The sequence below is a fragment of the Nerophis ophidion genome, linkage group LG04 (genome assembly GCF_033978795.1).
Source record: "Nerophis ophidion isolate RoL-2023_Sa linkage group LG04, RoL_Noph_v1.0, whole genome shotgun sequence".
Taxonomy (NCBI): Eukaryota; Metazoa; Chordata; class Actinopteri; order Syngnathiformes; family Syngnathidae; genus Nerophis; species Nerophis ophidion.
In genome coordinates this window covers 28,704,080-28,722,059 of record NC_084614.1, presented here as the reverse complement: position 1 = coordinate 28,722,059, position 17,980 = coordinate 28,704,080, and the positions used below count along the sequence as shown (strand labels likewise).

The window sequence follows — 17,980 nt, the reverse complement described above, 5'->3', positions numbered from 1 at the left end:
ACGGCAGTTGACATACAGAGCAGTGGTTCTCAAATGGGGGTACGCGTACCCCTGGGGGTACTTGAAGGTATGCCAAGGGGTACGTGAGATTTTTTTTAAATATTCTAAAAATAGCAACAATTCAAAAATCCTAAAATCCTTTAAAAATATATTTATTGAATAATACATTTAACAAAATATGAATGTAAGTTCATAAACTGTGAAAAAAATACAACAATGCAAAATTCATCGTTGACAGCTAGATTTTTTGTGGACATGTTCCATAAATATTGATGTTAAAGATTTCTTTTTTGTGAATAAATGTTTGGAATGAAGTTCATGAATCCAGATGGATCTCTATTACAATCCCCAAAGAGGGCACTTTAAGTTGATGATTACTTTTTTGTGTAGAAATCTTTATTTAAATCACTTGTTTATTTTTCAACAATTTTTTTGTTATTTTTTTTCCAAATAGTTCAAGAAAGACCACTATAAATGAGCAATATTTTGCACTGTTATATAATTTAATAAATTAAAAACTGATGACATAGTGCTGTATTTTACTTCTTTATCTCTTTTTTTCAACCAAAAATGCTTTGCTCTGATTAGGGGGTACTTGAATTAAAAAACTGTTCACAGGGGGTACATCACTGAAAAAAGGTTGAGAACCACTGATATAGAGGATGTGAATAAAAGTTAAAACAGTGTTATTACATTGGTGTCTGAGCACTCATTGTTATGCAGTGCACTTAATCGCCCCATGTGAACAGTGCAGACAAAGAAAGGATCAGACACAAAGTTGTTCATTGTTCTGTGTGTGTTACATAAACAAATACGTACATTTGATGATCAGATTGTGCCTCAAGAGTGATTATCTTGGAGATGTCATGTAAATAGTGTGTGCTAAATAGCGGCTGGTCTTCTTACATGGTGCTGTGACTAATTAGTGCATTTTCGAATCTACGAGACTGTGATTTGTTTCTTGACAGGATACACTGACTCGTATATGTGCAGTTACTTATGTTCATCATACGAGCCGGTGAATTCTATGCACTACTGCTCGATAAATCTACCTACTACCGGGCATATGCGTGCATTCATGAAGGGGAGATAAGGGAGAGCATGCTCTTCTGTCTTTTACCAAAATGTGTTTCATCGTTTGCTTACAGTGCTTTACGCGTTTTTAGAAGTGCAGGATTAGGGGGTACGTGGCTTTAGGTCAAATATCTGAGGGGGTATGTGATTGTGAAAAGTGTGGGATCCACAGTTTTAAAAAGAACAACTTAGGATCTATAGGTTTGCTCTGGTGTTCACTGATGTACAGTATTACAATAACCTCAGTTTGGAGTTAATCATGTGCAGCACCCATCTTATTATCACATACTATATATTGGTATAGCTATTACTACAGACACACATAATACCAAAGGTTTTCATGTTTATGTGTATATGCTTGACTATAACATCATCCACAGCTCTCCTGGCGCAACTGTAATGGTCTGCTAGCAGAGAGTGACACTAATGAGTCACAGCTTAGTGGCTAATAGCAACTCTTACTGGATAGACCAGGTCATGAGCGCAGCATTTTACCCACTGATGAGGTCTGGACGGATCATAAACTGCTTTGTTCACTTAGTGAAAATTCATTATAGAAGGTTTTTATTATACAAAAGCCTTTTTTTGTCTGAGATAATGAACACATTTTTGAGGAAATGTTTTTGTAAAGCTGAGGTCACACACACACACACACACACACACACACACACACACACACACACACACACAAGCACACACGAGAGCAATTAATAAGTCTCCTAGTCCTTCAGCAAATAATATGACCTCTGTTATTATCACTCAACATGCTCCACTCAAGGGTTACACGGCAAACATGCGGCTTGGTTCACTCTGTACCTCTGGTTTCTTTACAGCAACTGAACGGGACTTTGGGATAAACCCTGCAGGAGGTGCTAAAGGGTCGGTCTTTGGGACAGGGAGAAAACCTGCAGGTCGTGCCAGTTGATTTGGTTTTGGTGGAGCTGGACTCGATTTCCTGGCAGGCATGAAGCCAGGTGGAGGAGTCAAAAGATTTTGTTTTGGGGCAGGGATGAAGCCGGCTGGTGGAGCGAAAGGATCAGGTTTGGGTGAGGGGATAAAGCCAGTCAATGGTATAAGAGGCTTTGAACTCGGTGGTGCAAAGTTTGGTGATGGACTCTTGGGTACAGGTGTGGATGGAGACTCCTCCATTATTTCCACCGTGTTTTGTTCTCCTCTTTCCTCCTCCTGTTTAAGCTCTTCTTTGACGTCTTCTTTGCGGTCTTGGTTGCGGGTGCGAGGACGGTGTTCCTTTGTTCTTCCTCTGCCCATGAGGCTGGCCAAGCCCATGGAGATGTCATCCTTGTCCTCCCCGGTAGCTTTGGTGGTTTTAGGGGCTGAGCTCACCCCAGCGGTAGCCTGAGCAGCCTCGGACACAGCTTGGTGATTCTGCTGGCCCGTCTCAGCAGGAACCACACGCCGAACAACTCTCCTCACAATCTTCACCACCTTTTTACCGCCGGACTTCTTTTCCTCTCCTGGAGGGTCTGAACCGCCCATGTCAGTGTTACTGTTGTTCTCTTCAGCTGATGATGGAGTTGACTGTGGACCAATTCCAGTGCCTAGCCCAGGTTTGGTAATTGCCTGTGACTGACTAGCATCTACATCAGACTGGGTGCAAACAGATCAACACAGCCATTTTATAGGTTAAGTGACTGAATGTCCCAACATATTTGCACCACACAGCAATGCACAAAAGGATGACAGAATGACTGAATGCAGTTTGCTTCACTATTATATGGAACAAACTTGTTTTCCATTTTCAAATGTTGTCAAGGCTATCGAAATACAGTGGCAACTCAGTTTTTCCCTCCAACATTTGTCAAGGTTTTTGTATGCAATCTTTGTTGTTGTACGGCCAAGCATTGTGTCTAACAAACTAGTCCTTCTGCCTCCTTGATATTTAATGTAATCAAATGTCCAGAAAAACCAACTCATGCCTTGGCGAATTGGCCTCTGCTTTTTTTTAAGTTGTGGGGTTGCAAAGTCACAATTGTGTGACATATTGTACCATAAAATGCTGTCTTGTGTGCAAGTGATTGCGTCAGTCTACATATGAGCACACAGTCATTGTCCGTGCGTTCTTGGATAGAACCTGAGTATCATGGCCAATTTCCTAAATTGGTTTGATTTCAATTCATTAGGTTTGATTAAGCACAATTAAAGAAAAATAAAACGGTTCATCACAATTTAATTCGATCTGCACTAAAATAACAAAAATGTCTTTACTCGGTTAAAAAATACAAATGTCCTTTTTTCTCTTCCCCTTTAACAGTTTCAACTTAAACGGTAGGCAACATTCAAGTCTTACATGTGCAATTTTGAAATTAAAGGAATTGCATGTGAAAGTGCATTTGTACTGCAACATTCAACCACTGCACATTTTATCAAGGCATTGTTGTAATAAGGGTAACAGTAAATATGTAAGCTATTTTTCTGAGACCCTTGTTTTGTTATTGTGAAGACCAGAAGTGTGTTGTTGATTTCATGGACCCCTTGACCGTAGTGCTGTGTGCAAGGAGATGAAGAAAAGTACCTACCGAGAAGCGTCTACCGCCCTTTTTTTATAGTTAGCTTGCACTACATCGTCAGTAATCTTACAAGACTTACAGTTACAAATATACTAAATACAAAAATAACAGTTCCAGTCAGATATTGTGTTGCATGATCATAGCGTACCAGCACCTGAACGAGCCGCTTAAAGCCAGTAAGTGCGGGCGTGAATATTTAGCAACAAAATTTGTGATGGCCTCCATTACTGTAATGCTGGTAAGTGCCTCAGTTTGTTGTGTTTTGCACCGGTTCGCTTGTTGTTGGAAGCTAATGTTAGCATAGTGTCATACTACTGCTGCTGCGTCACACACAATACCACTAAGTGGCAGGGTGGGGGACCTCAATATCATGCCCTGTGAATAGATATTGAAAAATCCATAATAGATTATATAACTTTTAGTAAAGTGTGAAAGTAGTCCTCTTTTTTACTCCAGTGTCTGTGCTAATTGTCGTATTTGCCAATTAACATCACTTTTAACACAGGTAAAAGTGATGTTATTTGTTCATTTTTAATTTTTAATCATTATTTGTATTTTGCATTTTTTTCGGTATTAAAACAATATTTTTTTTTATAAAATGTGTTTTGTGTGTCTGGTATGGATTATTAGATTATGCGAAAAAATGCTGCGTTTTTTGTAAAATTTGGTATTGGTCCTTTTAGAACAAATTACTATCAAAAACCAAGGTACCACTGTAACTAATATCTAGTTTTTGTTGTGTTATCAAACTCAACGGTAAACTGCCTGAGAGTAGCCATTGAGTCAGAGTTATACCACAACGTGAACTCCAAATATTATTTTTAAATATATCTTGTAAACCTATTTATATGTTAAATTTCAATTAGATAAAAAACACGACTTGTTACGAATCCTACTGAGAGCAGACTCAATGTTGTTCACCTCCTTTAAACAAAATGGAATACCAACGAGTATGTCGCTTTAACATACATTATAAATGAATAGTCTATAGAGTGTATTCTTCACTCTTGAACTATACTGCTTGGTGGAAAGGTATCTTTAAAACCTTCATTAAAACGAATGTGTATGCAGTAAATCCATTACATTCAGCAGTTTCTTTTAATTGCTTTTTCCTGGCAAACGACTAGCCCTGGGCATCACTTAATTAAATGATTCAGGGGACAATAAAAGTGCATTAAGCGGAAATACAAACATTTATTGCATTACATCATCATCTCTAATTTGGCTCACAAGAAGAAGAGGATGTTTCAATTTAGAAAGGGGGGTATCGTAACATAATAACCAGTGATGACAATAAATATGTGTGCACACAAATGTTCTTTACTTTATATGGCATGTTGTGGTAGGAGTATTATGTGTAAAAGTACATGATCAAAAGACACTTACATCTGACTTGTTCTCAACTTTGACCTACACAAGAAGAAGCAACACAAAAGATCAAACCAGCGGTTCTCAATAGATCAATATGCAGAATTGAAATACAGTAGTACCTCAACTTAAGAGTGCTCCAATTCAAGAATCCATCCATTTTCTACCGCTTATTCCCTTTTGGGGTCGCGGGTGGCGCTGGCGCCTATCTCAGCTACAATCGGGCGGAAGGCGGGGTACACCCTGGACAAGTCGCCACCTCATCGCAGCAATTCAAGAATGTTTTGAGAAATTGTAAGAGCTGTCTCCCAGCTAATATTTATGCTTTAAGTTCCAAGCTAAAATTTTAGTTAGAAGCATCCCAAACATTAGTTGGAACAGTAAATGTCACAATAAAGCCCGTAAGATCCGCCCAAAACATCTGGTCTAACTTGCTCGCAATAGCTTATAGCTAAAGACGGCCATAACTTTGTTTGTCAACCATAGCGCGAAGGACAGTGCTGAGAAGAAATGGATGGTATACAATGAAATGAAGAAAGGAATAATCAAAAACCAAGCGTGTAGCTAACTTGGCGAAGCTGCTAGACTGCGCTATTGTATTGCTTGTATACAATATTTTGATAACACTTTATAATATGTACATACTATTAAGCATAATAAAGCAGAGTAAAGACTGAATTCATAATTTACAAAGCATATTTTTGAGATTAATACTTATTAGTATGCAGTTTATAGACGGTTGTGGATATTTAAGTCATTATTGTTTTAGAAAAGCTCATCTATAAAAAGCTGAATGGTTGCATTTTTAAGATGTATAATTGATTGATTCAGCATTTAAACATCCTATTTAGGTATTGTCATTGGTTTGTCAAATCATTTAGAAAGTGAATGTAAATATTAGGGTTGTAACGATTAGTTTTACGAAGAGTCGATTCTAATTTGCTGTTGCCAATACAATTCAGGGACAGTATTAGTTCATTTCCAGTAGAACTATGCCATACGAAATTATTCAATGAGTTAAAATCGAATCAGTAACTTTTTAGCAAAAAAAAATCAACCAGTGTGACCGTATAATAAAAACGGGATACTGGACACTACATGTAAAGTTTCCTATATTATAGTTATTTCGTGTAAGGGAATTAGGTATACATGAATTATCGATACAAACAAACAAGTAAACACTAATTAATGGCCAACGCATTCACATTTTATTTGAATAAAGTGCAACACCCGTCCATCCATGTTCTATCGCTTTTCCCTCTCGGGGGGTGCTGGAGCCTATCCCAGTTTAGGTTCAATTAACAAAAAAGAAATATTTTCTGCTCTTTTTTCAACATTTTAAGATGTTTTAAATAAAAGTACAGTGACCAACATTTTAACAGTGGATTGACCTGCTAGTTTTCATGTTGTTTTTAAACATAAAATATATATATTATCAATATCAAAAAATTAAGTAAAACCAACATCTCTTCAGGTTGAACAAATAGTAGGTTTACCTGAGAAACTACGCGCAATCAAATCTTTTCAGATTAAATGAGCAGTGGTTTGACCTGTTACTACTCTTTTTAATAAACAGCTACAGTAGCTGAGAAAACTCACAACACAACAGCACGAAGCCACAACACAATAACTTTCAGCTCTAGCACGATTGCAAAAGCCACAACTACAAACGCCACAACATAAAGCCATAACGCTACAACTATAAGCCAAAACACAATATAAAGACACAAAGGAAGTGACAGCGGATGTTTCAGCGACTTCCTGAGGATGAAAACGGTGTAATGAACCAAGGATGAAAAGTAAGTGAAGTATGACCACTTTTTCAGTCATAAATAACTGTTTTAACTTTTTCAATAACACTTATATACTATGTTCATTATGCTGTTTTCAACCATTCGCCTCTGCTACACTTAGCCCTCATGTAACAAGCTTGATTATGTACAAAAACCTGATTTTAACATGGAAAATGTGCACTGTCATCTGCCATCTTCATTGCTGTTGTACGCACATTTCTATAGGCTGCATACACTTTGGCGACACACAGAGGTGTTCGTTTGGGCTTTGCTAACATTTGATTTCAACAATGTAAAAAAGATCGAGATAAGGATACAAAAATCGCTTGTTTGCCAATGCATTTATTTTGCAAGTTACACAAATTATATTTATATTAGGCGTAATCATATCATATCATACGGATGCATACTTGCCAACCTTGAGACCTCCGATTTCAGAATGTGGGGAGTGGGGGGCGTGGTTAATAGGGGTGGAGTATATTTACATTCACCAAGTCAAGTATTTCATATATATATATAGAAGAAATACTTGACTTTCAGTGAATTCTAGCTATATATATATATATATATATATATATATATATATATATATATATATGTGTCTTGATTGGATTATCCAGAGAATAGTGCTCGATACCGTGGTAGAGCGCAATATGTAGGTGTGGGAAAAAAATCACAAGACTACTTCATCCCTCAATCATCTCCTGATGATTGAGGGAACCCCTCATGAAACAGTTCTGTAGAGATGAAGTAGTCTTGTGATTTTTTTCCCACACCTACATACATATATATATATATATATACATAAAAGAAATACTTGAATTTCAGTGTTCATTTATTTACACATTTACACACACATAACACCCATCTACTCATTGTTGAGTTAAGGGTTGAATTGTCCATCCTTGTTTTTCTAACCATATGGTTGTACAATAGATGGCACCCCGACTTAAACAAGTTGAAAAACTTATTGGGGTGTTACCATTTAGTGGTCAATTGTACGGAATATGTACTGAACTGTGCAATCTACTAATAAAAGTTTCAATCAATCAATCAATGCTGTTTACGGCAGATGAACTGCTTTACGATAGACGAAAACGGACTGCTGTTGTTGTGTGTTCTTGCCGCGCTGGGAGGACGTTAGTGAAACTGCCTAACAATAAACACACATAAGAAACCAAGAACTCGCCCTCCATCATTCTACAGTTATAACATCATTGGGCAGACATGCTGTGAGAAAGCGGACGTGAAAACAGGCTCCGGTCCACATGGAGCTGGAGGGGGCGTGGCCTCCAGCTCCGCCTGGATGTCGGGAGATTTTCGGGAGAGGCGCTGAATTTCGGGAGTCTCCCGGAAAATCCTGGAGGGTTGGCAAGTATGTACGGATGGATGATCGTCCGCCGGGGCAACTCCTTCCGCTGCCATTGAGTGCTGGGCTTAGGGCCGAGGGACACAAATGGAGTGGAAGGGGACACTCGCATAACCAGTTGCAGCGACTCAGATACTATCTTTTCAAAGGCTTGTTTGCTTTGGCGATGTACATCCATCTTTTTCTTCACTTTCTTCCTGATGTCCGACCATTTATTTTATATTTCAGCCTATCTGAAGTGCACGTAGTAAAACACAGAATTTTCAACGACTTCAACCTGCTGCCGTTCGCATAAAACACAAAAAACAAAAAACGAGCACTTCCCACAGACTTGTGATTAACCACAACTTACAGCACTCAAGCACATGGCTACGCTTGTTATGATTTGCACATTTAGAGGGGATGTAACATGGTCGTGGTCTGGGCGTGCCATGCTAAGCAAACTCCTGAGATCAATTTCACGTTGATTGCGATGTAACAAAGAATTATGCTTGGATTTGTACATGCACACATAGGGCTGGGTGATATATCGATATAAACGATATATCGCAGGTTTGTCTCTGTGCGATATAGAAAATGACTATCGTAATATTCGAATATATGTTCTCTCACAGTTGCTTTTAGCTGCATGCATTACATTACTGGCGTTTCTCACTCCTTCTTGTCTCCTTCTCACAGAGACGTAAAACAAGCCCGCCTTCTGACATACGTCACATTCTGTCACGTGGCTAGCGTCATACGCTCTCGCCGAGAGCTAATGTTAGCATGGCTATTGTTAGCTGAGGCAGGTCGATTTGCTTTTAGCTGTGTGCATTACATTACAGGCGTTTCTCACTCCTCCTCGTCTCTCATTCTCACAGAGATGGAAAACAAACCCGCCTTCTTACATACGTCACATACTGTCGCGAGTCTAGCGTCACACGCTCTCGTCGACCAGAGAGGTAGCAGAATGGCTAACGTTAGCTGAGGCAGGTCGAGCGGAGCGGAGTTGTGACAATAAAAGAGAGAGATGGTGCGAAACTGATCACAAATGGAGGAAGAACAATACAGTAAATGCCCAAAATAAAGAGGAGGGGATCCATCATCTGGCAGTGGTTTGGCTTCAAGTGGGAAGATATTTAGCATACAACAGCAATATGCAAAGTATGCAGCAGAAGTGTTACTACAAAAAGGTAGCAACACTATTAGTTTTTTCTTTCTTTTAAAAAGTCACCCGTGAGAGAATGAAGAGGATTTAATAAATATACTTTTGGTCAATTGACTGAATTGTGATTTCCCTCTCTGCATGAAAGTTTAAAATGAGCATATATTAATGCAGTATGAAGAAGAATGTTTTAATGTAGACACATAGAAAGAATCATCATAGTGCTGTGATTATATGCATCAAGTGTTCATTCAAGGCCAAGGCAAAATATCGTAATATATATCGTCTATCGCAATATGGCATAAAAATATCGCGATATTAACAAAAGCCAATATCGCCCAGCCCTATGCACACACTTTTAATACATCAGAATTTGTACTTGCGTACAGACTTCTTTGTATTTGAATGTACGTCTGTTTTTAGTAGAAAATCCACGCAACTCTTATTACATGAGGGCTCCACTTTCACTTCCGTTGTATCTGTTGCATCCTTTTTATTCTTAAAGTTGTGTTGCTGCTTTATATTATTATGTTGGTGTTTGTATTTGTTGTGTTTTTTGTAATCGTGCTGTACCTGAAAGTTGTTGTGTTGCGGCTTTATGATATCATCTCGTTTGTTGCGACCTTTTCGGCCACCATAGGTATCTGCCAATTGTGTTTTGCCAACTGATGGCGATGATGTCACAGACGGACTGACAGACTTGAGTAAAGTTTTATGTCCTTAACATTAAAAGTCAAGCTTAATTTACACATCACATTGACCAAAGTGCTGCACAGAGCACATAAGACAATAAAGGCAATGAGAGCAAAAAAAACAATACAACAGTGAATGATATAATAAACAATAATAAAATAGCAACAAAAAAAACTGTTCAGGTAAAACACAAAAAAATGTCATGTGTTATTTGTGAAATGTTTGAGAAAATAAATGACCTTTTAGTAGGGTCTTAAAATGCTCTATTGTGCAGAGGTGGACTGGCAGCTAAAAATGTGCTAAACTTCATATAAAGTCTGCCGTTCTTAAATTCAATGTTTTCTTTTTTCTACTATTGATAAAAATCGATCGATTGCCTTTTAAAACTATGTTGAATCGATACCGATTTTTCGGAAGGTAAACTTGTCAAGCACAGAGCGGTGTAGTAGAATCTTAGGAATATAAATTGATATATCGATTAATCACCTCTAGTAAATAAGTATTTTAAAAATCTCTCAACATTTATAACTGCACTTACAGATACAGTATTGAGACATGTACCAGTACTAATAGTTATATTTCTAACTGTGGTTACAAACAGCATACTAATGAGAATTCATGGCGGAAATATGCTTTCGAAATCATTAATTAAGAATTTACTAATGCTTTATTAATTTGTTAATGGGGTGTACTTATTTTAAAGTGTTACCATGCCTTTTCTAATAGTTTATTTTTATTTTTATTTTTTAAAGTCATTTTACATGTTAAAATTGTGCTGTTTTGGGGCGGGGAAATTGTTTATCATTTTAATGGGAGATGTTCATTTAAGATAAAAAAGTTTTAAGTTAAAGGGGAAAGGCACTTTTTTTTATTTTGTCTATCGTTCACAATGATTATGAGAAACATGATGATGGATGTTATTTTTTTTAATGCATTCTAAATATTAAATCATAAGTCCACTTACAGTGGAGCCTATGGGAGCCGTTCAATTCTGCCTATAGCGCTCCTAAAAAAACATCCAAACACCTCCATTAGGGCTTTATATATATGATGTAAGTATGTATGTAATGCAGTAACAGGCACATTGATAACATTTAATCTTCATGTATTTTGATCATTTGCATTAATTGAAAAAACATCACTACATTTGCTTTTTTTTATCTTCATCACTTATTAATACTCACTGCAGACTTCATGAGAGCCAACAAACATAATAAAACATCCCTCACTGTACAACGTCTGCTGTCATTAGGATGCTGACTGCTGGGATGTTCAAATACTCCCATTTAGATGAAAAATGTCTAATAATCCTCTCAAAAACGGGGTGGGGACCAAGCTCTTTTTAATAGTAATAATGGATTACATTTACATAGCGCTTTTCTAGACACTTAAAGCGCTTCACAGAGAAGTGAGAATCCATCATTCATGCACACCTGGTGGTGACAAGCTACTTTCGTAGCCATAGCTGCCCTGGGGTAGACTGACGGAAGCGTAACTGCCAGTTTGCGACCACGGCCCCTCCGACCACCGTCTATCATTCATCATTCATTTACTAGTGTGTGCAGCACCGGGGGAAAGGGTGAAGTATCCTGCCCAAGGACACAACGGCAGCGATTTGGATGGTAAGAGACAGGGAGCGAACCTGCAACCCTCAGGTTTCTGACACGGGCGCTCTACCCACTATGCCATGCTGCCCTGCTTTGTGTCTATCTTAACAGTTCCGGGTCCTAAATGTCTGTCAAAAGACCCAACTTTTCAAATTATAGCCTCAGTCATCTTCTTTCCAGATTTGATGCATGATTTATGATCTATAATAAACTTCCAAGGAGCACTGTGTCCCTCCGGTGATATAAACATAGGGACACACGTTAGTGATCACGTCACCGCTAAAAATAGTTTGTTACCGTTAGCGCTTAAAATTACATCACTAATACTTGGTTAATATTCAAGTCACAAAATGAAGATGCAGTGTTGTTGGCGTTTTTTGAATGGTTGCTTATCGGATTTTAGGGGTGGAATCTAGGACCTCCCATTGGAACCTTTGTAAGCTGTCTTTTATGTTTATTAAATATTTAGAATACATTTTCAAAAATCCATCCGTCATGTCTTTCATATTGATTGTAAACAGTAGGCAAAATTCCAAAATAAAGATGCAGTTCCTCTTTAAGAGCTTCATCACAGAACCAATTAAAGTTGTAAATTGAGGTACTACTGTAGAGGCAAAAGCACAAAAAGAAATACACTTTCCTTTTGCTCCCAAAATGAAAAGCGTGATTTGTACGCCATGGCGATGGGCCAGAAGTCATGTAACAAACTGGTGGTGGCGGAGAGGAGAACAAATGTATGCAATGCTGACAAACAGAAAAACAGAGGAGGATATGAAGTGTGCCGTGGTGACGTGAGCGGTTGGGGGTGTTATGAACTGGAATTCTGCACACAACTGCTCATACACCAAACAGGGCAGCACTGAGGACAGAAGACATGATGAGAAAACAAGATGAGAGGATTACTCCAGGACAAAAGCGGCACTGATTAAGAGTACAAATCACTATTTGCCTCATTCAATTCTCTACAAACTCATACACCATTTTGTACACGCAAGTAGGAAAGAGCAGTCCAGTTCTGACTGTTAATAAAAATATACAAGCCTTTAAAGACAAAAATAACACCTTTAAAGCAGGGCTATTCAATTAGCTGCCCGGGGTCCAAAACTTGGGAGAAAGCAGATTCCTAAAAACACGGGAGTGCTCCTGTTGTATGGAGGAACTCGAACCGCTGTAAACACATTGGCAGATCCTTGCATTGACATTTTAACCTTGTTAGCAAACAGAGAACACTGGGGTCCAAACTTGTGATTTACGTAACTGAGGCGTTCCTCAAGGAATCCCTTTATGTCTTCTCCTCTTTGGCTGTTACAATTGTTTTTCGTAATGTGATTTAAGTAACTAAAGTGTTGCTGTAGCTTGTTTACTGTATTTCAGATGCAGTCAATAGTCATTTGTTCAACCTTTGTAGTTATGCTAGTAGTGTTCCTCAAGTTTTTTTTTTTCGTCCTCTCTTTTTCATCATTTGGGCTATTCAACTGGTTACCAGCCAGTTCAGTTTAATAAGAGGCTCGCGTTTTTTGTAGAAGTTCCCTAAAAACACCAGAGTGCTGTCATAAATATTAGCTTTTACTGGCTTAATTGCTAAAGGTCCTTAAAAACATCAGAACGCTCCTGTAACTCTGACAAGATAAATAGAACAAAATGAAAAGATCAAAGGTCTGCTGTACATGAGTCTGGTTCTACGGAATATACAAAATAAGACTATTAGTGAAAGGACAAGTCCGTCACCACTCCTTAGCTTTCTGGAAACGTGGCCCCCAAAACAATTTAGTTGAATATCCCCTGCTTTAAAAAACTATTTTTTGAGACTAAAGAATGCTGTGTCAACGTAGAACACAATGACAACTAAGTGGGACTTAAACTAAACAAGTAGGCCTACGGGACAAGCAATATTCTAATTTGACTACATTGTCGAACACACATTCTGGGTTTTTTTCCATTGCAAAAAGTATTAGAAGAGTTTTACAGCGAGACGTTTCACCCAGCTTTCATCTGTCTGCACCTAAAAATAGTTTGAGCAGCAAAAGGAGGCAATTCTGAGTTGCCATCAGGGCCCAAATGGAACCGCAAAGCAGAACACATGCACCCATACACCAGCGAATCCCACTCAGCGCACACAATCCACCGGAGACCCGAGTCCATTACCTTCTCTCTAGGCCGGGTTAACCTTCCAATCTTTGCTCCGTCACTGAAGCAGGGCCAGGGTTGGGTATGAGAGTCAGGTTTGGAATGGGCTCACACTTTGCGAGTGAGGGGCATCCTGGAGGGTGGGGTCAAAGTGGTGCAAGGCTGGAGCTTGGGGGTTGGGGGGGGTTAAGGGGATGGGGGTATAGGAGTAATGTGAGAAGTGAGATAGGACAGCTGCTGAAACACAGACAGACTATAAATAGGCTTTGCATCAACTATTGCCACACTCTTGCTTGGGTGACGTGCAATCAAAGTGGGGGTCTCTCTCATTCACTTACTAAGAGTTCCAAATTATTGCTACTTCAATCATAACCCGCGTTTGTGTGATCCAAAAATTTGATAAAGAACGCAAAACAATTTTAAATGTAGGTGTGAGCAGCAAACATCTAAAGCAGAAAAAAAAATGTAAACTACAATTTAAAAAAAGAGAAAAAAATGGACCTTCGTGGGAAAAATGCAGCAAATTTGATACTAAATATCAATAATAATAAATTTGGTCACAGATAAACCAAACCGGACAAAATGTTTTGTCTTTAAATATACATAATATTGGTTTTTAGCAATTGATTTTACAAAATTAAAACATATCACAGTGGCCCTGCATACCTGGCCCTGTGTGGAAAAAGTTAGGACACCACCATCTAAAATATTTGGAGCTCTTGAAATAAAAAATAAAAATAAAAAATAAAATATAAACAAAGTAGTTAATTAAAAAAAGATAAAACAAACAAGATAATACTATTAACTATAAAATAATTTGAAAAAAGACAACGGCAATAATAAACACAGTCAAATTAGTTTTTACAGGCAGAATTTTTGACACAATATTTTTTTGTTGTTACACAACTGTATTATTAATATCATTCTATTCCTACAAGAGGAGCCTGCAACAAACTGTTGGAAACAAAAAACATGAGTAAAAATGTAAGAAAAATTATTAAAATTGTGATACTAATGATCAATTATAATATACTTAGTCACTCATAACACAAAGCCGACACAATGTTGTGTCTTGAATACATATAATGTAAAGTTTTTACCTTTTTTTCCCCCCAAAATTAAAAAATATTAAAATATCAAAATGGTCTCTGCATACTTTTCAGTAAGCGGCCCTTGGTGGGAAGTTTGGATATGCCTGATCCAATATTTTAGAAGCTCGCAAAATGAAAACATAAACAAAGTAGTTAATTAAGAAATACAAAAAAAAACATTAAATAATACTATTAACTAATAAATAAATCAATTGGGAAAATTACAATAATAACAAATGGATAATTAAACATTAATATTTTGCTACAGGCATCACTTTTGACCCACCAAGTCAGTGGTTCTCAAAGTTTTTTCACCTCAGAAAAAACGTTCCTCTCCAAGTACCATCATATAGACCAACATTAAAATACAGTAGCATAGTACGCGTAAATGTTCATTAAAACAATGTAGTGGTTTTATTTACCAGTATATTTAATATTTGTGGCCACCGTAACATTATGCAGTTTAAACAGTAAAACTGTGTTTAAATAAAGGAAAATAAAACTAAATACTTTAATGAAGTGAGTATTTGGCATACCACTAGTTGGAGCCCGCATACCATTAGTCACTTGTGGTACACATAGCAGGGTTTGACAATCACTGCACTAGGTTATGCAGTCACAACTGTGATATTATTATTATCATTATTATCAATATCATTCTATTCTTACAGGTGGTGCTACCAACCTATTAAAAAAAAAGGCATTACTGTATATAATGAGGAAAAAGCTTAAGTTTTGATATAGTATATAATTTGTAACTTACAACACAAAGCTGACATTGTGTCTTTGAATATATGTAATGTCTGTTTTTTTTATTTTTCCACAAAATTAACAAAAACATCAAAGTTGGTCCTGCATACTTGGCCCTTTGTGGAAAACGATTGCACAGCCCTGATCAAAAACATTAGAAGCCTGGCAAATAAAAATTAAATATCATTAAAATACAAACTAAGTGGTTAATGTAAAAATTAAAATAAACAACATAATAGTATCAAATAATAAATTAATTCAGTTTTAAAAATTAAAATAACCATAATAAAAACAGTTAAAGTATAGCTGAACATTAATACTGTTGTTAATTCTCACAATCATAATGATATAATTAGCATTCTATTCTTACAGGATGGCCTGCAACAACATTTTTGGAAATACAACAACATAAAAATGCACAAAGCTGACACAATGTTTTGTTTTTAAATATTTATAATGTCAGAGTTGTACATTTTAAAAAAATCCAAATGACTCCTGCATACTTTGACTTTTCAGTAAGTTTGGACACCTCAAATAAAACTTGTTGCTTTATGCATAAACTCCATTAAAACTAGTTATATGTGAAAACTTGCATATGATGTCAGTGGCGGGCTGTGCTTTTCCCACCTTGGCCTTCAGTGATGTCCGACTTCAATGATTACCTCACAAAATACCATAATGTATGTCCCCACATGACCATTTCTGGATAAACACTATACAGAAACACATTTACGCAGTACTGGGCATTGAATCACCACCGACAGTGTACATAACGGGTTATTTTGTGGCGCATTTAAAAATCAATAACCCGCATCAGCAATTAAAACATATCTTATGTGGTACTGTCAAAATTAAAATTGCAAAAAACATATTGAACGTGAAAAAATAAATAATATATCTGAACTCACAATCTGCAGAAACCATTCGAGCTTCCAGGGTTGGTTGACATCGTCTCACAAGATGTAGTTTCTCTTTAAATATCCTTCTTGAAAATGGCCTTGCAAATATACTGTATGTGTTGTCTTGTCTAATCATAAAAGATGCAGACGAGGCGTGTTGGCGGAGTTCTTAAAATTTACTCGACAAGGTGCTCATCACAAACAACCCGCTGCTGGCTAAACGTGGCTACTGCACATACTCAGCACTACTGTGGCATGCTGGGTAATGGGCTTCTTGCGTTACCTTGCTCATAACATCCCTATATATTTGCCTTTGGCCAACTAGAAGGCCCTACTGACAGCAACTCGTGATCTGATTGGCTATCACAACTGTCTACCACTGTATGTCCCCTTCACTTACAGTGCATAGACACCAGCATTGTTGATTCTGAAGGCTTTCAGCAGATTTGATACAGCATGACAAAATAAGCTAGCTGAATTCTGATTGGATAAAAACTCCATCCATCCATCCATTTTCTACATTTTATCCTTTTTCTGCGTCGCTGGAGCTTATCTCAGCTGCATTCAGGCGGAAGGCTGCGTACACTATGGACAAGTTGGCACCTCATCGCAGAGCTGGATAAAAACTCTATAAACTAAAAACAACAGCGCTGGAAGGAGCATATTATGACACAAAGAGAATATGAATACTTTTAGATATTTAGGGAAAGTAAATAAAAAAATTACTTCTATTTTAATCATGATCATTGATTTCCGGTTATGTTAGGCCATCAGAGAAGGCCTAGTTGGCCCTGATGGCACACCACTGTATGATGTCCTATATCTCATTAACTCAATGTGTAAGCAATTCAAAAAACAAGTCCATAAGACCACAAGAGGGAGCTATAATCAAATGTGTCACACAGATGCAGACCTACCCTGGGCATGCTTTATAGTTGCACTGTATTTAATATAGCCAAGATTTAGCACCTCATTTATCCAGTCAAGATAGTAAAGACTTAAGAGACCAGGATCGTAAGTTTTACTGCATGTCCAGTCAAAATAAATGGCTGCAGATAAAAAGATAAATTGTTTCAGTGCTCAGGGAAGGTGCCAGGAGGAGGAAATTGCTACACTGGTGCATTGGATTGTAGTTATAATACAGAATAGAAAACTTGACTGAGCATGGAATTTTCTTCTTAACATTGTCATCATCACTGCAACTGTCACTTTATGAGGGAAATGCCATATTTATTAAGTGCAATGTGTAATTACTTTTTTCATTGCACTATGCATTGTGTTACTCTATTTTCATGTGTTCCATTTTTATTGATTTCATTTTAAAATCTTGGGATCTTCACATACTGTATTAGCACAGAACCACATGGTGTCCACCATTTTGCAAATCCTCCGAGTCATTTAGTGGGACACAACACGGTGTAAGCTGTTTGTCGACACATGCTTAGTGTAGAGCAATGATTAAAGACTCATAAACCATATAAACTGATTTTGACCCAGTTAACTCCGCCTATATGATGAAATGTATTCGTTTGTAGAT

At 37.4% G+C, this 17,980-nt stretch overlaps 1 protein-coding gene across 10 annotated transcripts in view; it reads right to left on the bottom strand.

The window, feature by feature from the left end:
* LOC133551265 (unconventional myosin-XVIIIa-like) overlaps positions 1-17,980 on the bottom strand; it is a 206,025-nt gene that overhangs the window by 155,871 nt on the left and 32,174 nt on the right. Inside the window, exons 1-4 of one of the 10 annotated variants that reach the window (XM_061897787.1) lie at positions 13,722-13,855; positions 12,219-12,435; positions 4,989-5,014; positions 1,891-2,682 (exon numbers count right to left, since the gene is read on the bottom strand). The exons of 4 other annotated variants lie outside the window; for them this stretch is intronic. In XM_061897787.1, the coding sequence (XP_061753771.1) occupies positions 1,891-2,682; positions 4,989-5,014; positions 12,219-12,255 (855 nt within the window). In that variant the 5' untranslated portion in view covers positions 12,256-12,435; positions 13,722-13,855. Of the gene's footprint in view, positions 1-1,890; positions 2,683-4,988; positions 5,015-5,092; positions 5,227-12,218; positions 12,436-13,721; positions 13,856-17,980 lie in introns of those variants that run through there. 5 more of the 10 variants (XM_061897788.1, XM_061897789.1, XM_061897790.1 and 2 more) reach the window with 5 other exon arrangements.